Source organism: Schistocerca nitens, chromosome 1 (assembly GCF_023898315.1).
Source record: "Schistocerca nitens isolate TAMUIC-IGC-003100 chromosome 1, iqSchNite1.1, whole genome shotgun sequence".
NCBI classification, from domain to species: Eukaryota; Metazoa; Arthropoda; class Insecta; order Orthoptera; family Acrididae; genus Schistocerca; species Schistocerca nitens.
In genome coordinates, this window is record NC_064614.1 from 117,336,624 (window position 1) to 117,358,716 (window position 22,093).

Sequence of the window (22,093 nt, forward strand, 5' to 3'; positions counted from 1 at the left end):
CTACGTGCAGCAATGGCTCCTGCATATCTAAGGATCGGTAAATTCCGAAACACATCATGTGAGCAATGAAGTGATTCCTTACCCGATCTTTGACTTTTACCATTGCGATCCAGTTAGCCTGAATGTAGAACTACTGATTATTACTTTTATTTTAGATCTTTTGAAACACTAACTTGTTTTGATATTGTTTTTTTTTCTTTTTTTTTTGCTTTTACGCATGCAATTAATGCACTTAATTAGAAAAATACCAGATTTGTCACCATTGTATGTACGTGTTGTTGTGGTTATATTATGCTCATTTGTTTCTCTGCCTGCTTGTTTGGAGAGTGACGTACAATTAACGCAGCGGTCACCGTCCTGCATACGGTTAAAGTCTGCCAGGAAGTTTCACAACAAAGAAGCACACTGACGAAAAAAAAGCTGCTACACCAAGAAGGAGCTCTGCAACATAAGGGAAAGTTGGTAGGTGTTTTTCTGCATCTGAAAGACAACGTCTATTCAGATTACGAGCCAGTCGTGTAAGAGTGGCGCTCGTAGTGTCATTATGAAGATGCAAATGAAGTTTGCTTTACATACGAGCTAGAACGGTCGTGAATGTTGGTTAACTTAGGGACTGGGCGTGGTGAGTGGACGATAGTCAAGAACGCACTTAAGGCGACAAAGAGCCCCATTGTCAACACCTCACTGAGTCTGAACGAAGTTGTGTAACAGGGCTACGAGAAGGTAGATGGCCGGCCGGTGTGTCCGTGCGGTTCTAGGCGCTTTAGTCTGGAACCGCGTGACCGCTGCGGTAGCAGGTTCGAATCTTGTCTCGGGCATGCATGTGTGTGATGTCCTTAGATTAGTTAGGTTTAGGTAGTTCTAATTTCTAGGGGACTGATGACCACAGATGTTAAGTCCCATAGTGCTCAGAGCCATTTGAAGGTAGATATTCCTTTTGTGATAATGCAGAAAGACTTGGCAGAAATGTACCCACTGTACGTGACTGGTGGCAGCGGTGGTAACGAGAATGTACGGTCTCAAGAACACCCATCCCGGACGGTCACGTAGTACTACCGAGTGAGAAGACCATTTCGTTCGGCGTATGACGCTGGCGCATCATACCGCACCTGAAGCAATAATTTGGGCAGCATTTGGCACCACGGTGACGCAACGAACTGTTACAAATCGATTACGTAAGGAACAGCTCTGAGCCAGACGTCTTGTAGTATGCATTCCACTGACCACAAAGCATGGGCATTTGCGACTTCAGTGGTGCCAACTGAGACCTCATTGGAGGGCGTGGTGGTGGTCTGTTGTATTTTCTTATGAAATCCGGTTCTGCCTCGGTGGCAATGATGGCCGTGTGTTAATTGGGAGAAGGCCAATTGAGGGCCTGCAACCAATCTGCCTGCATGCTAGACAGACCGGCCTACACCCGGAGCTGTGGTTTGGAGTGCGATTTCGTAAGACGGCGAGAGCGCTCTCGTGTTTATCTCGCGCACCCAGACTGCAAATATGTACATCGCTCTGGTGATTCCAGCTATTGTGCTGCCATTTGTAAACAGCATTCCGGAGGGGTGTCTTCCAGCAGGACAACACTCGCCCACATAGGGCTGTTGTAAACCAACATTCTCTACAGAGTGTCGACATGCTGCATTGGCCTCCTCGATCACCAGATCTGTCTCTGATGGAGCACATAAGGAACATCATTGGACTACAACTGCAGCGTCATCCACAAACAGCATTAACCGTCCTTGTATTGACCCTCCACGGGCATCAGGTACGAAACTTCGATACACAAACTGGCATACGTTACCTGTACAGCACAATGCACGCACGTTTGCATTCAACAATCTGACGGTTACACTGGTTATTGATGTACCAACATTCCACATTGGCACATCTCAAGCTTACGTTAACGGGCGATCTTGCAACATAAATCACTTAATATGTTACCTGGATAAGCGTACATTAAACTGAGATCTTGTAACATAACTTAAATATGTCTCTGGACTGAAAACCACAACAACAACAGATAAATATATTCCATAAATTTCTTTACATTAATTATTTTTTGGTATCGCAATATTTTTCCATCAGCGTAATTACTACCGTCAGACACATCATTATGAGTGTCCCTCAGTCATTTGAATACATGTGAATAGGTCACATAGGCAGCATCTTTGTAATAGGTATAAGTCGTAACTCAGATGTACAAAAATGATTTGGTCCATTCCATGTGCAGGAATTAGGAAAGGATGTAGATTTAAAATACTTTGATTAAAACCGGATCATGATGCCCCTGTGGTTGGGAACCAGTGCCACAGAAAATGCGGCCAGCCTCTGATGTTCAGATGTTGCTGTCAAATCATCTACCCTAAGTAGACGGATACCGTTGTAACCACTCCTAACGATGAAATGTTACACATTCGTAGCTTATTCGAGAACCTCATCTTCGTAAGCTTACTCACTGTGAAATACAAAGCAGGTGGAAATCTCACAAGCAACTAATATCGAAGTAAAATCGTGAGTAAGTGATCGCGCACTGCAGAAAATGGAACTCAGCGGCACCCAAATACTATTTTTGATTCTAATAGTTTGACAGGTACAACAGGAGCTTGCGTTGCATGCTTAGATATGTCAAGCTTCTAGTTACACCTTTGAGATGGTTCTTACATATGATTCCTTGTGTTTGTGTCATGGGTCCTGTAGAAAGAACGTGGTGCAGATATACAGGGCGTTCAAGATAGACTGCTCAGTGTTTACGGATGACAGGAATGAACATTAGAAACAAAAAAGTGTAGTAAACATGGGCTCTAAAACGAATACTTTGAGAGCTACGAGTAATTCTTGATATTCGATACTGTGAAACAAACCTCATCTACTGCAAGCCCTTTCTTTCCATATTTTGGGATGTGGTAGTGTGGACCAAAAAAAGAAAAAATTTCCCGTAAACATGTGCTCTAAAATGCATACCTTAAAAGTTACGAGCACTTGTTCCTTTGAAGACTTGTGTTTCAAAGTAGCGAAAATGAACAAGTGCTCATAACTTTTAAGGTATATATTTTAGAGCACATGTTTACTGGACTTTTTTTTTGTTTTGGTCCATACTACCGCTTCCCAAAATACTGAAAGCAACGAGTTTACAGTAGAAGAGATTTGACTTTCGGTATCGAAGATTCAGAATTGCTCATGGCTCAGAAGGTATGAGTTTTAGAGCTCGTGTTTACTTACCTACAAGGTCTACAACTTTTCTTCTGCCTTTTTTTTTCTCGAAGTTCGAGACTTTATTGTGAAAAACTTACAAAAAATTTACGATTCAAGGTATTGGCCTGGGTTGGCCACTGTTTTCTCCTAGCCTTAGGGCAGCATACGAATCCAGCAGTGTATAAACTCTGCATCTTTTCAGGGGAACAATGAATCGATCCAATTTTGCACTTGTTCATATGACCGCAAGTGCTAGTCAGCTTGGACGTGCGTCATAGATCGAGAAAGCTGGCAGTCAGAGGGTGGAATATCTAGAGAATACAGCGGGTGGGGTAGATCTTTCCATTGCGACGTTTCAAAGTATGTTTTGACCTGGATCTTCAGCTTGGAATCGTGCACTGTCATGTTGCAAAATCATTTTTTCGTGTGTATCGCTGTAGTGCGGCCGTTTGTCTTTCAGTGCTCGGCTCAAACACATCAGTTGCTTTCGATAACGACCTCCTGTGATTGTTCCCATCGCTTGCAGTAGCATCGAAAGCTTTCTCTCTTTCACAACCGTGCCGGTCTTCAACGTCAAAACCACCATTCTTGAAGCATGGAAACTATTCTCTGCGAAGGTCTGTCACTAACAGGCATCTCATCATAGGTCTTACCCAGATTTTTATGAGCCTCAGCCGCAGATTTCTTCATATCAAAGCAGAAAATTTAAACCTCCCGCAGATGACCAGAATTGGGCTCATAAGTTGACGTATTCAGTCATGAATAACTTTATGATGCAATCAAAAATCGACTGATATTTTGATGGCGTTATGTTATCAAATGTCTAAGTTTACTGTATGACACTTAAGTCGAACGACTTGCACTACTACTTTCCACTACTACCGTCTATTGCAAAACGGCGGAAGAGTAGTTGTAAACGTTATATTTTGTTTCGAATAATCATTCCTGTCACACCTCTGAATACTGTGTTTCCTCCTGGAACACCCTGCATTCAACGTCGAAGATTCGTATGACCTGTGGTTTATTATTGAAGACACCATTAAAGTACTCGACATCTAGGCTACGGATACCGTTATAAATGTAGTTCTTGTAGGCCGAAGAAGGATTTAGTTAGTCGTAATTTTCTTAAAGGAATCTGAGAAAGATTAGAAAACGAGGGCAATGTAATTTGGATGTCCGGAATCAAGTTTGAACCCGCTGTATCGAGTGTGAACCCGCTCTATCCTCCCACAGAGAAACACCTCAACACTATTACAACTCTCTTGATGTCAACTAATTTACATTGCCTCTTAAATTAATTGGCATTTGACAGCGAAGGGGGATCCCAACAATAAACCAATGGGAGCTGTACAAGCATCGTTGGCTCACACTCCGTTGCCACTTCCACTCCTCAAAGCATCGCACATTGCAGTTCTCAAGTAGAACACTTTCTAGACGCGCAAAGTTTCGCCTATGACAAGGAAAAACGCTTAACTCGAGCAGTACATCTACATCTTCATCTACATCCATACTCCGCAAGCCACCTGACGGTGTGTGGCGGAGGATACCCTGAGTACCTCTATCGGTTCTCCCTTCTATTCCAGTCTCGTATTGTTCGTGGAAAGAAGGATTGTCGGTATGCTTCTGTGTGGGCTCTAATCTCTCTGATTTTATCCTCATGGTCTCTTCGCGAGATATACGTAGGCGGGAGCAATATACTGCTTGACTCTTCGGTGAAGGTATGTTCTCGAAACTTTTAACAAAAGCCCGTACCGAGCTACTGAGCGTCTCTCCTGCAGAGTCTTCCACTGGAGTTTATCTATCATCTCCGTAACGCTTTCGCGATTACTAAATGATCCTGTAACGAAGCGCGCTGCTCTCCGTTGGATCTTCTCTACCTCTTCTATCAACCCTATCTGGTACGGATCCCACACTGCTGAGCAGTATTCAAGCAGTGGGCGAACAAGCGTACTGTAACCTACTTCCTTTGTTTTCGGATTGCATTTCCTTAGTATTCTTCCAATGAATCTCAGTCTGGCATCTGCTTTACCGACGATCAACTTTATATGATCATTCCATTTTAAATCACTCCTAATGCGTACTCCCAGATAATTTATGGAATTAACTGCTTCCAGTTGCAGACCTGCTATTTTGTAGCTAAATGATAAGGGATCTATCTTTCTATCTATTCGCAGCACATTACACTTGTCTACATTGAGATTCAATTGCCATTCCCTGCACCACGCGTCAATTCGCTGCAGATCCTCCTGCATTTCAGTACAATTTTCCATTGTTACCACCTCTCGATACATCACAGCATCATCTGCAAAAAGCCTCAGTAAACTTCCGATGTCATCCACCAGGTTATTTATGTATATTGTGAATAGCAACGGTCCTATGACACTCCCCTGCGGCACACCTGAAATCACTCTTACTTCGGAAGACTTCTCTCCATTGAGAATGACATGCTGCGTTCTGTTATCTAGGAACTCCTCAATCCAATCACACAATTGGTCTGATAGTCCATATGCTCTTACTTTGTTCATTAAACGACTGTGGGGAACTGTATCGAACGCCTTGCGGAAGTCAAGAAACACGGCATCTACCTGTGAACCCGTGTCTATGGCAGTAACTGAAGTTCATGACAGACTTCAGACATGTTTGTAGATTTCACAGAAATCTATGCCGTATGTGAATTTCATAACTTTTACGTAGTTACAGCAGGAGATAAGACTTTAAACTTCATAAAAAAGTACGTTAAATACTGATTTAAAAAATCTGAAGTTTTGCGTACCAAACGGAATGCGATACGAAATTTTGGATCACTCAGTCGCCGAGAGAGGTATTTTGGTACTCAATGAAAGTAAAAGCTATTTCAATGAGTTCAATAGTTTTCTAGATTATGTGCTATGTTTCAAATTGTGTGTGGAAGCGAAAATCTCCTTCTTTTTCAAAAACGTTAACGTAACTCCGATCCTAATTAAAATTAGAAACAGGTACTTGAGACGTTTAAAGAAGTTATAAACATGTATTCCACTCATGAATTTCAGAAATCTTAGGTCATTTTTGTCGGTGATAGAGATTTTAAGCTGTGCGGGATTAACCGAGTGGTGTAGGCGCTGCAGTCATGGACTGTGCGGCTGGTCCCGGCGGAGATTCGAGTCCTCCCTCGGGCATGGATGTGTGTGTTTGTCCTTAGGATAATTTAGGTTAAATAGTGTGTTAGCTTAGGGACTGATGACCTTAGGAATTAAGTCCCATAAGATTTCACACACATTTGAACTTTTTTTTTTTCTTGAGAGATTTTAAAGCTTTTTTGTATCGCTGTGGAGTGTGGAGCAACGTGTTGGCTCTCCGCAAAACTGCCACAACGTTCAAACTTCGAAACTAACATGTGAGATGACAACTAATTTAAATTGGACTGTAAGTCATGATGTCCTTTATTATTTACTTCTATGTTGCATTAAAAATTTAGCTTTGCTAATGGAAGGGATGTTATATGAAATTCGTGAAATAGATTTTCGTGCATAAATCCTAAGTTTTGAAAACTGGAACATATTACCAAGTCTCTGGTGTAAGAGAAGTCTGTTTTTTTCCACAGTACTTTGGACCGTATCCATATGGCCTGCTCAAAGTGAATGTACGAACTTGGGCGCAATGGCTGTGCGAGTCTGTGTACGCTGACATCAACTACAGCATCTACCCTACACAGATCTGTGCAATTCTTTTCGAGGACAGGAAGTACTACGACGCCTGCAGTGTAAGTAAACGGCAAGCTGGTGGTGAAAAGTACGTATGGGCGAGGAAGGGCCATTATTCTGTATGACTGACTTTTGTAGTGTGGGGGAGAGTGTTGTGTCTGGAGGATAGTGTACCTAGGAACACATCATGTTTCCTGGTTAGTGTTTCAATGTAGCGACTGATTCTAGAGTCACTTGAAGAAATGTGTACTACAAACATCCATAAGCAGTTTCTGGGACTTCCTATTATTTTTGTTGTTTCTGCGACATGAGGTTGTGTTTTGTGTAGGTTTCGTAAATTTTATGTGTTTCACAATTTTGAGCGCTCTTTAATGGATATCAAAGTTATTTGGTGGATATTGTTAATTCTTAAGTTACAGAATTCTGTGTTGGGTAAAATTCCTTGCATTTTTAAAGCTAGTTACATAACATGTGAAGTCACACTTTGTCGGTTGTGAACCATTTTATATCTTGCAACAAAAGAAGACCTTCAACGACAGAACTTGATATTTGCAAAGGGATCGACGCCAGAGGTCACATTTTCCCAACCACTGCACCAGGCCCACACTCTGAAACGCCTGTTGGTGGCAGCGGAAGGAGGCGGGAGAGAGGATACCAAGCGACAAACAGCAGATAGCTGGTGAGCTGTACGCACCTGGAAAATCGGTCATGTTTGCTGTTTTAAGAACGAAAGCAAAGTGTCGTGTCAGTGTGCATGCGCCATGAACAAAGCAAGACGTAGAAAGCATGAGAGGACAAGTGTGAGCAAAGGCACATTGGTGACACGACCTGAGGAGCCAACCAAGGGCAAAATGTTGGAAGACGAATTGGGAATCCCCAATAGCAACGAGCTCGTAATTGACACCCCCATCACCTCCAAAGAGGACGAACAGAAGACCAACGATCACATGACAACACAGCATACCATCTATGTTCTGGCTCTATCTATTTTCATCCAGTATCAGGACAGAGACTGGTGGGACTTCTTCGGCACCCTCGGAGACACTGTGAAGGGTGAAATCAGCACCAAATACCTTGACAATGACGCTGTACCAGATGTATGTACGAATTCTGCTCTAGCTATGAGTCTGTCAAGCCTCTTCTTGTCAAAACGACTTTTCTGGCACCAGAGAAGACGCGACCAAAGAAGAGAATGACAGCAGTCAAAGCGTTCTTCAGGGGGCTACTGTGGCTGTACAATGAAGACATAATCTGCAGACGGCTAAACTGCTGGGTTTGGAGAGGTGGTCATAAGGCTACATAACAGGACCAATAAGAAGAGGCGACCACTCTTGGACTTGGCTGTAGACTTAGCTGAGAACCAGCAAAAAAGGGAGCCAAACAAGTCTGTGAGCTGAACAAGTTGAGACTCTCCTGGTGGGACTCGACACTAAGCCACGTTGCTATAAGTGCCAAGAAGAGGGCGATATGGTCAAATACTGCCGTAGTCAGCGAATGTGTGTCAAGTGCGCAGACAAGCACGCCAGTCAGGCTTGCCCACATAAGGAAGTACACCAGCCAACTGCATTCGGGAGGACGACGGTTCAATCCCGCGTCCGGCCATCCTGATTTAGGTTTTCCGTGATTTCCCTAAATCACTCCAGGCAAATGCCGGGATGGTTCCTTTCAAAGGGCACGGCCGACTTCCTTCCCCGTCCTTCCTTAATCCGATGAGACCGATGACCTCGCTGTCTGGTCTCCTTCCCCGAAACAACCAACCAACCAACCAGCCAACTTGCCTCCACTGCGGTGGGACACATGTCGCAAGCTTTTGCGGCTGCAGAGTGTGTGCAGCCCGAGACAACGCCAGTGAGATGCAATAGAGGAAGGAGACATCCCAGGACAGCTCGGCAAACACTGACCACACCAAGAAGTGCTATAGGAAGTGAAAACGGCCCAAGAGCAGACTGGAGGCGAGGTGGAAGTGTACTCCCTTCCCACGCGGTCGGATGCGCCCCCCCCCCCCCCTCCTACCAGTGAGAGTGGCGAAGGGGGAAGGTAACTGCGCGAAATAGAGTGGAGGCAGTCGACCAGACTCCTGAGAAGTCAAAGTCGCTGTAGCCTCGCAACAACTGTCTGCAAGAAGGACGACCCACGGTACAACATCGACGACGCCCTACACGAGGCTTTAGGATTATGCTCAACAAGGATATGGAAGCGGTCTTCCTCCTGTTGAGAGAGGCTTACCATCGCCACTCACACGTGGAGACATGAGCAGCATAGACAGGTGCACAAACTTACCTCGCTGCAGCCCACCATCACTACAACACCAAGAGATGCAGATTCCCCTGCTGGACGTGAAGAAGCATCAGCTTGAGACATGAGACAGGATGAAAGAGATGGTGACCAACTGTGAAACACAAAAGCCGGAAGTCAACAGAAAAGACAGCACCTCAGTTACCGAAACCGAGAAACTGATCAAGTAGTGCAAACCATTTAATTCATCAACAGCTATAACTGTCTAATAGACATAGAATGGCAGAAGATTCAATCCCAAACGAAGAGGAACAGGGTTACAAACGGCAGCGTAAGAGGAGCTGGTCTATGAATAGCAACATAGCTGGCTGCCACTACAAGGAGGAGGGCAACGCCCAGCAGCGTAAATCCACAACAAGTAGGTGACTTTGCTGAAGCAAGCTGATGACCCTTAAAAACTGGAGCGCTACAAAACCAACAAAACATGGTCAAAACACCACAGCACCCCAACAGGTGGAAACCCCAACAGTTATAGCCAAGGTTTTCGGAGGCTTCCCCTTGGCTTTAAGTCGAATGACAGAAGTATCCATTGCAACTCCTCCTACAGTCTCAATTGGGAGACAGTAGTGAGTATAACCCCACCTCCTCTCAAATATATATTAAAAATGAAGAAATTCCTCCAGCTGTGTTTAAGGTGTAGATTTTATTAGTTTCAACGTTGTAACAACGTCATCTTCAGGTACGTACACTTGTTGACGTCAGCTGTGTGCAGCTGATACTAGAAGTCAGTGGTGAGATACGGACATGCTCCGTATGGAAGGTGGTTAGTAACTGACTTCTAGTCAACTTCTGACGTCAACAAGTTAGTAACAACCTTCCACACGAAGCACGTCCGTATCTCACCACTGACTTCTAGTATCAGCCGCACGCAGTTGACGTCAAAAATGTATGGGCCTGAAGATGACGTTGTTACAACGTTGAAATTAGTTGCCAAAATAAAATCGACACCTTAAATACAGCTGGAAGAATTTCTTCATTTTTAATATAAATTTGTACCAGCTAACGTCCCACGGTCCTTCATTTCAACTATGGATGTACGTAGAGCCTCTAAAATACTCCTACTGGAGTCACCGCAAACAAAATAAATATGGAAACAGAACAACCTTATTTAAGACATTCGCCGTGAAAATGCGGATTTGGATACACTAGTAAGGCGTCCTCCATAAGAGGAAGGAATGAAATGTGCCAGAAAAAAAGTCTGTATCACCCAGAGTCTCACACTGGCAATGGTAGCACTCGCTTCGCTCGATCGTCGGTGCAAGGGCCGCCTAAGGCTGTATCTCTTTTTGAGAAACAAAAACGGAATTGTTGTCTCGCCGGTGGAGAGGGTTGTCAGTGGTGGTGTCATCACCAACATAGTCACCGTCAGTGTCGTCACCGGTGCAGCGTGTGCCGACCCTGTGTACCATAGGCAACTGCGTTTGCCACTAGCTGACACATGCACACGAAGTAGGTGCTATAGCATATTAAGTTACTCTGATCCAGAAAATTGTCGCTGAAAGCAGTCTGTAGTGTTTTTACGAACGGAGCTCGCTATGCCAGACAATGAGAGGCCTGGACAATGCCGACACAAACTACAGTTCAAGAAGAATTGGTACACATAAATGTGTCCTATATGATCATAACCCACTTGGTCATCTCCAGAGATGTAGATAAAGTCCCGTGAGACCAACAATCCTGTACTCGCCTCAGAGAAATCCACCAACTGCGGTAACACTCTGCATCCAGTCCTCTTGGTGAAGTATCCAGGGGATAAGTCGTGGGAAAAACTAGAAGGTGCTGTCACAGAAATCGCATGAGGAGATTACTGCGCAAAGGCATTGAACTTTGACTTCCAAGGAGCGCATGATGTGGTCACGAAGTTCCTGACTGTACACTTCGTAGCTGAGACTGCACCCAGGGACCCCAGATGGCGTGAGACTGTGATGGAGACTAAATGTGACTTTTCCTTGCTCGTGATGACATGGGAAGTTACTGAGCTGCTGAGCAATCTCGGGTTCTATGGAGTGGGAGGCTTTCGCAAGGCGACAGACAGGAACCAGTCACTGGTCTAACTGCTAGCTGTTTGTAGGCCTAATCTGGCACAGAGAGAACAAAGACATAGTGCTTGTCTGGAGGCTGACGCGATTCAAGCTAGAAGTTCCCCAGACAAGGAAAGAACTGTAGAATGTTTCACTGCCAGGAGCTAGGCCACTTGGTGAAGTACAGCCGACACGCTGAGGCATGTGTCAAGTGCACGCAAGCACATGACTCATGCATCTGGTCCCACCCACACGTCGCTGCACTGGTATGTGTCAGCTGTGGCAGCAAATAAACGTCCATGGTTCACAGCTGCCCACCTGTTAGTGCTGTGAAAAGAAACCAAGATGAAGGCGTGAAAAGAAGACCCACATCACCAGAACTCCGTCTCTGCTCCACTATGAAGACTACGAGTGCTCGCTACATAAGCAGGCGAAGCCAGTGACACCATGGAACACACAGCCCTCAGCGAGAGGACGGCAGAAACAATAAGACTGCTGTTGGAGCAGCTCAAATCTGCCCTGATGGCAGCATGGAGGAAACACTCCATCTGATGTCTCCCTTCACCACTGTGGCTTCACCACCCCCTGCTACCATTACAAGATGTGAGAAGTTGCAAATATAAGAAGAATGCGGCGAGCAATGTCAGCCCTTGCAAAATTGCACCGAGCTGATGAGGCTGCTACATAGCCTCCAATGGACGCCTCTACACCAGTCCATGCCAAAAGGTCAACAGGAGAGTCATTGTGAGACGCTTCCAGTGATGCCCATGCCGCAAAGCCACAACTCTTCTCATGTGCGTCCAGACACAGAGGGGTAGTGTTAAAAAGATGTGCCATTCAAACGCAGCCTATGACACCAGAGAACAGGGAAACGGTGGGTCCCATAAATGTTCAGCCCCAGGCAGGTCTTCCCTCAGGAGAGGGTGAAGGATGCCACATCCAAGTCACCTGCTTCCTCAGTCACACCACACTGAGAGGCTGGGATGAACCACAGCATCAAGAGAAAGTAATACAGGGCGAGATGGATACCATCTGCAGATTCTACGATCCTGGAGGCTGACCTGGCACGCCATGATACCCCAAAAGCGAAAGAAAAAAGCAAGTATAGAACACTACCTAGAGACAGCTGGCTGGCGAATTTCCATGTTCGAAGACAATCACAGCCATGTCCCCCAAAAACAAATAAATTGTGTCCCAATAACCCATCTAAAGCCAACTTAGACACCAGGACATGGGGCACCGGCGAAACCGATAGTCCCATTCAACAGCACATAAAAAAATCACTTACTTACTAGGAACCCCTGAAGATGGCAAGAAACTAGCTTGCTGAAATATCGCACCCTTTGGACGACAGCACCCACCCATATACCTGAGAACTGTTCAAAATTGAAAATGTAACAGCAACAGTCTAGGCCATATAGAATACTTTATTTTAAAGAACTGTGATCGGTTTCGATCAATGTCCGATCATCCTCACATTGTGACATTCTCATTGCTGGAGTTGGTGGCACGACCCACATGACTGTCTGGTGTAAAGAGCACTTGTTCCATAATAACGATGGATTATAGCAGGAAATTGAGTATTTAAATATCGCGTTTTGTTTGGTATCTTTAATCCTCCTCCACTTTTCAGTTAGGTGGGTAAATACACTGGCAGAAAAAAATTACTACACCTGGAAACACGATGTCGATTTTGATCCGATGTCAGCATATGCCGTCTGGGGGGGCGGGGGGGGGGGGGGTAGCAGATGTACTGATAATGGTTTCATCATTGTCCACTAACAAAGTGGTATAGTTACCAGAGACCACCTATGTCTACGCTGTAATTGGGAATGTTCACAGCCAGAAGACTCATAGTGTAAACGTGTGAAACCAGCAGGCAACCATGTTCGGGAGACACGCTCGTGCTTCCTGCAGCCATCTGAGCGAGTTTGTAAGGGGTCAAATTGTGGCCTACCGAGTGGCAGGATGGTTCTTTCGGAGAACTGCCACCCAGTTGGACATGCTGCATCAGTAGCGCAACAATGCTGTTATCAGTGGTCGCGTGAACATTCTCACACCTGTAGACGCGGTTCTGGATGTCCACGCAGCACAGACGAGAAACGGCGCAATGTAAGGACAGATGCCACTTCACAGACAAAAGGGCTTGTGAGCCCATAGCGTCAGCACGAACAGTTGCGAAGTGGTTATTAGCAGAGAGACTATGGGCATGCACACCTCTAACCTGGCTTCCACTATCGCCTCAGCATCGATGTACTCGGTTCAGCTGGTACCCTCAGAATATTATATGGCGCGCTGTCGTCTTCAGTGATGAAAGCAGATACTGCCTGCAAACAATTGGTGGTCGTTCGTGTGTATGACATAGACGTGGTGAGAGCTGTCTCGTAGAGCGTATTCATCTAAGACACACTGGCCCCACCCTAGGTCTAACGGCCTGGGATGCAATAAGCTGCACCTCTTGTTCACCTTTGGTGTTTCTAGTGGGGACGCCAGCCAGTGCTCGGTAATGCAGAATGTTGTTAAACCCGTTCTTTTGCGATTCGTGCAAAAGGAAGGTGATGGGTTCTTCCACACCCTCCCTGTGAAAATCAGTGTACCCTACAAGGTGAGCAGCAATTTACTTCCCCAGCACGATCTACGTACTTGTCTCTAATCGAACACATATTGGATATGATGGCACGAGAAGTGACTTGTGTGACTCGTCAACCAACAACTCCTACAGAACTAAGTGAACATGTCGAGAATGCGTGACAGGATGTATCCCAGGACAGTGTTGGCCATCTGTATGACCAAATGGATGTTAGAGTCAGCATCTGCATTGCCACCTGTGGAGACTACACCATGTTCTAATATGGGGGTTAAGCATGGATCAATACCTGATACCTCAGAACCACTTGTGCTATTGATCTGTAAAAGTAATCGTTTCATTTATTCCACACATACTGTTCGAAAAATGAATCTTGAGTGAACTGTATATCTCTAAAAGTTTGTACTAATTTTATTTTTCCTGGCAGTGTATGTAAAGATATGAGAAATATTACAATGTATGAATGCTCTTTATATAACTGCATAATTAATTACATTTACGCTTTGTAGTCATTGGAGAAATACGTTTCAGTATGCGTTACTAATACATAATAAAATCTAAAACAGGCTAATAACTTGGAACTTTGAGTTTCATCTTTCCTTTCAAATGTGACAAACGAAAATTTCAGTACATATGAAATCGAAGTATAATCAGGCGATGTAAATATCATCAATTGATTTGAAAAATGAATTTATGCAGAAGTAAGCTCAAATTTCTTTCAGGAATGTGTAGATTACCAGTTTTATTCGAGTCAATAATGTTAGATACTTTTAATTTTTGGACTATTCTATGTTTCGACTGTAATCATTATCTTGATTGAAATACTGAGATTTATATTTAGGGAAGTGAATAACATTTGATCCCAATCACTAAAATTTTTACATTGACTGGAAATAAATGTGTATTACGTTAAGAATGGTCAGAATATACCTTTTTAAAACATAATTTTTTAAACATGCTTAGGTAACTTTATCAGGTTATCTTTGCAGGGTGATGAACATGCTTAGGTAACTTTATCAGGTTATCTTTGCAGGGTGATGGAGGGGGTCCGCTGCTCTACGAAGGAAAGGTTGTGGGGCTGGTGTCTTGGGGATACTACTGTGGTGAGCCTCCCTACCCCTCAGTCTACACACGTGTCTCCAGCTATGTGGACTGGATCACTGAGAGGACAAATGGCTTACAGCTGTATCACTAGCGACGTAGGATTTGTACTTGTTGCAGTTCTTAAATACTGATAAATATAATGTTGCAGGTTATTTTATAACAATATGTTATCAAAGATAAGTCCGTTAGCAGGTGACAATAAAATTTCATCCGAAGTTTTGTTTGCAGCTATCTTGTATTCAGTCTGTGACACTGGGTCAAGCTCATTCACATTCGTAAAACTTATCCGTATATTGTAATATATATCGTTCAGTGCTCACCTTGCTCTTATAATGCCCTACCTTACTTATTTGTCCATATATTACCGAGAATAACTATTAAGCTATAATAACTATTTCATAGTTTAAACAACGTTAAAATTTGCAGAAATATCCAGTGCATTATATTTACAGATAAATAGTACTTATCTTGCAAAGTTGGTCCCAGTATCTGTAATGGTTCCTTTGTTCCTGTTTAACCTGCCGAAAAGATTTCGACCAGTGTCGTTCAAATGACAAGTTACTGGAACATTAGTTTGCTTTTAACCATTTTCTTCTTCTTGTTCTTCTTCTTCTTCTTCTTACTTCTAGAAACAAATTGTATCATCTCGTATTTCACGCTTTTCAAACATACATTGTGCAACTTTCTTGAGCCATACAAGGAACATAATCGATCAAAGCGCAACATTTACCAAACTCAACAGATGTTACGCCCATTCCACCCTAACTTATCGAACTCTAAAGCTATCAGAAGCAACTCTTAGGCACTTGGCGCCAAAAATATATTATATATTATGAAACTGGCTTCCAGTACCTTCTGGAACAGGACATAGTCCAAGTTTGTATAAACACAACTGTCCTAAGTGATACTGTTTTTCAGATTTTATTTATACATTGTTTTTTAGACATCATTATTTAAATACAAATTTATAGGCCTCATGATCAATAACAAAGGCTGCAAATTTTGACTATAAGAAAAATAGTAGCTTCCTGTTATTTTATAAAATCGATTTCATTTTTGATGGTAAAATAAGAAATATTATAAATGAAGACATAAATTGTGTTTGAATGAAAACCGAAGAGTAACAATATTATATTTACTGTAAATTTGTTTTTGCTAGTGTAATTGTGATTAATTATTTTCAAGGTACAAGATCGATATTATTAAATATGTCGATATCAATAATAAAAAGCACAATAACAGGAAAGTAGTTATTTGGTAACCAGATATGTTGGAAAACATCTATACATGATAAGTATATAATTTAAGTAAGAAAATTAACCCAAGCACAACCAAAATTTATACTGACTCAAACATTACAGTTAACATATGAAAGTTCCGAGGAGACTAGGTTCACTACACATTGTAACATGGAAACAATTAGAGGGTTAGCCATCAAGTTACAGTCATCACCTCGAAAAATTCGATGATGTGAACATGAAACTTTGTGAAGGTGTTAGTTCATCTGTACATGTTCATCCTTCAGTGAGAGACATTTTTCACAACGATGAATGTCGTGGCAGAGACCTTGGTTGTAGATGGATGCATTTGGATTCTACAGAAAACATTGTCATTGTGGAAATATCTATAACGCAGTTCTTCCCTGGCTGTAGAGAGAGGAGGACGTCAGTGGTTGCAACGTCAGGAGAATACGGGAAGTGAAACAACATGTGACAGCACAAAGAATCAGTGGGCGTGACTGAGTCCTACTTAACACGCACTTGGTTTTACACAGAAATTAAAACTGAGATATGCCTTGCCTGTTTTAGATCTATCAGGGTCAAGGAAAGCAGAAAGAAAGCTGTGACCAAAGAAGTGGACAATGCAAAGAACAAAGTTCATCGGCAATTTGTTACTTCAGGAGGTGGGACCCAATGATTTTTGTAATTACCCTTTTTTTTGGGGTCACCAGTCTTCTGAATGGTTTGATGCTGTCCAATACGAATTCCTCTCCTGTGCCAACCTCTTAATCTCAGAGTAGAACTTGCAACCTATGTCCTTAATTATTTGCTCGATGTATTCCAATCTCTGTCTTTCTCTACAGTTTTGCCCTCTACAGCTCGCTCTAGTACCATGGAAGTCATTGTCCAATGTCTTAACAGATGTCCTATCATCTTGTCCCTTCTCCTTATTAGTGTCTTCCACATATTCCTTTCCTCTCCGATTCCGCGCCGTACCTCCTCATTCCTTACATTATCAGCCCACCTAATTTTCAACATTCATCTGTAGCACTACATGTCAAATGCTTCGATTCTCTTCTGTTCCAGTTTTCCCACAGTCCTTGTTTCACTATCATACAATGCTGTACTCAAGACATACATTCTCAGAAATTTCTTCCTCAAATGACGGCCTATGTTTGATACTAGTAGACTTCTTTTGGCCAGGAATGCCCTTTTTGTCATTGATACTCTGCTTTTGATATCCTCTGTAGTGGGAAGAGGTAGAAGGCACTGTGTTAAGACTCGTCTGAGCTTTCCAAGTAATTTATTGTTTCCAACTACAATGCTGCTGTTCCTCTTGGACAGCATCACTGGGTCCTGCAATGCTGAGGACACCACTTTGCTGTCTGTGAAACAGCTTGGCATGGAATGGCTGCCTCAGCGACCCGTGCGCGCACTGCTCTGTGTCGGCCTTGTACCGCAGCGGAGTTGTGGTGTTGTAAGGATGCCGGCAGTTGACTCCGTCCCTGCTGATTTAGCGCCGCTCGGTGTGAGCCGCAGGCAGCCAGCCGCGTGCTTCTCGCCGGCGTGGCTGAGATCGCGGCGACAACAAGCGCCCGTTATCCGGAGTCCGAATCTGCGGCCCTCACCTCAAGATGACTCTGGCGTGTGTGGAAGCCAGGGCGACTGCCCATGGTAGTGAGCCATGGAGTGGCCCGCCGCTGGCTGGCTATGGATCCCACATCGGCCTCAGAGAGTCGAACCAGCGACCCGCCGTAGGCTGGAGCGCTGGCGCCCCGTCTGCTGCTGCGTGTAGCTGGTGGTGTGACACACACCGCTGTCCAGGAGAGCTGCCACACTTCAATGAATGCCATTAGAAACCCGCACCTATTTATATGCAGCTGTGTGCCTCTGTTTTGCCATACGCGCTGCTTCACCTCACGTACTCATAACACGCTAGGTTGGCGGAGTGGGCACCTTCTGCCTGTGGATTGTGACATGAAAAACCACTATGTATACTCTTTCAGCCTCTATTCTACTTCGCAACTCACTGCAATCCAGCCCGCACCTGGCTGTAACTTGTGCTCAGAATATTGCACAAAACTAACTTTCCCTATCCTAAATGATGGTGCCGCTACACCCCCTTCCACTGTCAGTCATTGGTTATTTTGCTGCCTAGGAAGCAGAATTCCTTAACATTATCTACTTCATGAACATCAATTCTGATGTTAAGTTTCTAACTGTTCTCATTTCTGCTACTTCTCATTACTTTCGTCTTTCTTCGATGTACTCTCAATCCATATTCTGTACTCATTAGACTCTTCATTCCATTCAGGTGATCATGTAATTCTTCTTCACTTTCACTCTGTACAGCAATGTCATCAGTGAATCGTATCACTGATATCCTTTCACCTTGAATTTTAAATCCACTACTAACACTTTCTTTTAGTTTCATCATTGCTTCTTCGATGTACAGATTGAACAGTAGGAGCAAAAGACTACATCCATGTCTTACATCCTTTCTAATCCGAGCACTTCGTTCTTGGAAGTCCACTGTTATTATTCCCTCTTGGGTCTTGTAAATATTGCTATAATACCTGTCCCTCATAGCTTACCCCTATTTTTCTCAGAATTTCGAATATCTTGCACCATTTCACAACATCGAACGCTTTTTACTGGTCGACAAAGCCTATGAAAGTGTGTTGATTTCTCTTTAGTCTTGCATCCATTATCAACCGAAACGTCAGAATTGCCCCTCTGGTGCCTTTAACTTTTCTAAAGCCAAACTGATCGTCATCTAGCACATCCTCAATTTTGTTTTCCATTCTTCTGTACATTATTCTTGTCTGCAACTTGGATGCATGAGCTGTTAAGCTGATTGTGCGATACTTCTCGCAGTGTTCTGAATTCTGTGGATGATATTTTTCCGAAAGTCAGATTCTATGTCGCCAGACTCATACATTCTACACACCAACGTGAATAGTCGTTCTGTTGCTACTTCCTCCAATGATTTTAGAAATTCTGATGGAATGTTATCTGTCCATTCTGCCTTATTTGATCTTAAGTCCTCCAAAGCTCTTTTAAATTCTGATTCTAATACTGGATCTCCTATGTCTTCTAAATCGACTCCTTTTTCTTCTTCTGTCACGTTAGGTAAATCTTCCCCCTCATAGAGGCTTTCAATGTGTTCTTTCCATCTATCGGCTCTCTCCTCTGCATTTGAAAGTGGAAATCACGTTGCACTTTTAGTGTTACCTCACTTGCTCTTAATGTTACTAAAGGTTGTTTTGACTTTCTGTGTGCTGAGTCACTGTCTGACAATAATTCCTTTTTCGATTTCTTCACATTTTTTGTGCAGTCTCTTTATTTAGTTTCCCTGCACAATCTATTTATTTAATTTCTCAGCGACTTGTATTTTTGTATTCCTGAAGTTATCTTAACATTTTTCTACTTTCTTCTTTCATCGATCAACTGAAGTATTTCTTCTGTTTCCAATGGTTTCTTCGCAGTTACCTTCTTTTGTACCTATATTTTTCGTCCCAGCTTCGTTGATTGTCCTTTTGGGATGTGTCCACTTGCTGTATCTATAGCCTTAGCGAACTTCATGCGTATCTTGTCATCCTTTAGTACTTCCGTATCCCAGTTCTTTACCTATTGATTCTTCCCAATGTCTTAAATTTCAGCCTACTCTTCATCACTACTAAATTGTTATCTGGATCTGTAACTGCTCCTGGGTACGCCTTACAATCCAGTAAGTAATTTCGGAATCTCTGCCAGATCAAGATGTAATCCGACTGAAATCTTCCTGTATCACCGGGCCTTTTCCAAGTATACCTCCTCACTTGTGATTCTCGAACAGACTATTCGCTATTACTAGCTGAAATTTATTACAGAACTCAATTAATCTTTCTCCTCTCTCAATCCTTGTCCCAAGCCCATATTCTGCTGTAACTATTTCTTCTACTCCTTTCTCTACAGCTGCATTCCAGTCCCCCATGACCATTAGATTTTCATCTCTCTTTGCATACTTGGTTACTCTTTCAGTATCCTCATATAGTTTCTCTATCTCTTCATCTGCAGCTTACGACGTCGGCATGTATAATTTAACTATGCTGTCGGTGTCGATTTCCTGTCGATTCTGATAAGGACAACCATATCACTGAACTGTGCACAGTGACACACTCTCTGTCCTATCTTCCTGTTCATAACGAATCCTACGCCAGTCACAGGATTTTCTGCTGCTGTTGATATTATCCTATACTCATCTGAGAAGAAATCATTGTCTTCTTTCCATTTCACTTCACTGACTCCCACTACATCCAGATTGAGGCTATCCATTTCCCTTTTCAGACTTTCTAGCTTCCCTACCACGCTTAAACGCCTGACATTACATGTCCGGGACTCGTATAACATTATCCACATGTTGGTTACTCAGTCTTTTTCTAGTTGTCAACTGGAAGTCGACAGTACCATCCCAGAGATCCGAATGGGGATCTATTCCGGAATCTTTTGCCAATGGAGGGTGCAGCACGCTGCTTGGAGCGCGCTGATTCGCCCACTTCTGCAGATTATTGAGGCCGTTGTCTATGTCACAGCTACTCACATAACACTGACACCATACAGGGCATTAGACGGCAGGCGTAGATCATACAGTGCCGTCGACCACCAGATTGCCAACTTCTGTAGGGAAATCTCATGGACATCAAAGAGCTGTGCCTGAGTAAATCCAGCAGCTCTTCTCTGAATGGAGAGGGTAATGCCGCGTTACGGTGTGGCCTCTCCACCACAGATAGGCTGTAAACACCACTGTCTGTTCACAGATGCATGTTGGAGGTAATAGTCTTCAGCAGGCCTCCAACATACTACAACAGGTTGACAGTGTGTCAAACACCATCGATTCAGCTCTCAGCAAGCTGGAGGTAGAAATCCTAAAGACTTCAGTGAATCTGATGTTGGCAAATCGCAGCAACCAGGTTCAGCAGACAATGCGCGCAGTAATCTCAAAGGCAGAAGTAATCTAGTGAATGGATGGCAGCACATCACAGGATCTGCATCATAGCTGGCCCATTGCATATAGGCTCGGAAGCCTGAGTATTTATTGCTGTCCATCTGTGGCAAAGACGTTATGTCCTGTTGAGAATGACAGTGTGCTGAAAGGGTTCAACCAGAGGGAAGTATTACCTTAGCAGATAGTGTGACAGTCCTGTGCTAGTATCTCTGACGGTTTGTTCTGCCAGCCCTATGGGTAGCTTGTGGCATTTGGAGCTGGGCATTTGGTGTTTGGAATTCAGTGTGGTGACTGCCAAGGGACAGGGTGATCACTGGCACGCTGTGTGGCTCACGGATAGCTTAGTGCGTTTGCTGCAAGTCGTGTTTTCTGAGGCAGAGGCTGTTTGCTGGGACGGTGCCCGCCACGAACTTCATCTCCGCTGGGACTGCAATTCACTGCTTACATGTGCAAGTGCAAGAATTTATCATACACTTGGTTTATCCCTTATTATTATTCATCATCGTCATAAGTTTCGTAAATTAATTTAAAGCTAACAATTTACCACTTGTTGAACCTTTCTCAGTGATTAACGCTCCTTAAGTCAAAATATTACTAATAACATGGATTTCAGTACTACATGGTGGTTAGAAACCTTAAGGTGTTTTGTTTGATCCGATTAAAGAGCGCTAACTTTCACGATATATGACCATTGTTTCACCTGATAATGTAGATAATATCTATTTGATTTAGTGTTGAGAAGTTTGCATTTTCATTCTAACTATGCAAAACCATGATATTCGTGGCAGACTTTCTATCGTTGTTTCTCCTTTATTGTCTGTGAATGATGTGTCTGTTTTTTTTCTATTTTTTGAATACAGAACTTAAATGAGCTTATGTTTCATTTATTTTGGTCAATATTTCGTCATTCCTGATCGTTCTATTCCCTCGTACATGAGGCTACCCACTTACAGTGTGTCCTAGTTTCCTGGGTTCTTTAGCATTCTTCACCGCACCTCGATATAACAACA

At 43.4% G+C, this 22,093-nt stretch overlaps 2 protein-coding genes across 2 annotated transcripts in view; both read left to right on the forward strand.

The window, feature by feature from the left end:
• The window catches only part of LOC126194670 (mite allergen Eur m 3-like), a 46,070-nt gene extending 39,076 nt beyond the window's left edge, over positions 1-6,994 (forward strand). The window contains exon 5 of the mRNA XM_049933280.1: positions 6,770-6,994. Within this exon, the coding sequence (XP_049789237.1) occupies positions 6,770-6,994 (225 nt within the window). The remainder of the gene's footprint in view (positions 1-6,769) is intronic.
• A 636-nt stretch (positions 6,995-7,630) lies between these two features.
• Positions 7,631-14,967, forward strand: LOC126195437 (trypsin-1-like). The gene is made up of 2 exons (XM_049934392.1): positions 7,631-7,966; positions 14,806-14,967. The coding sequence occupies exons 1-2, from the start codon at positions 7,631-7,633 to the stop codon at positions 14,965-14,967; spliced, it is 498 nt and encodes a 165-aa protein (XP_049790349.1).
• The last annotated feature ends 7,126 nt before the right edge of the window (positions 14,968-22,093 follow it).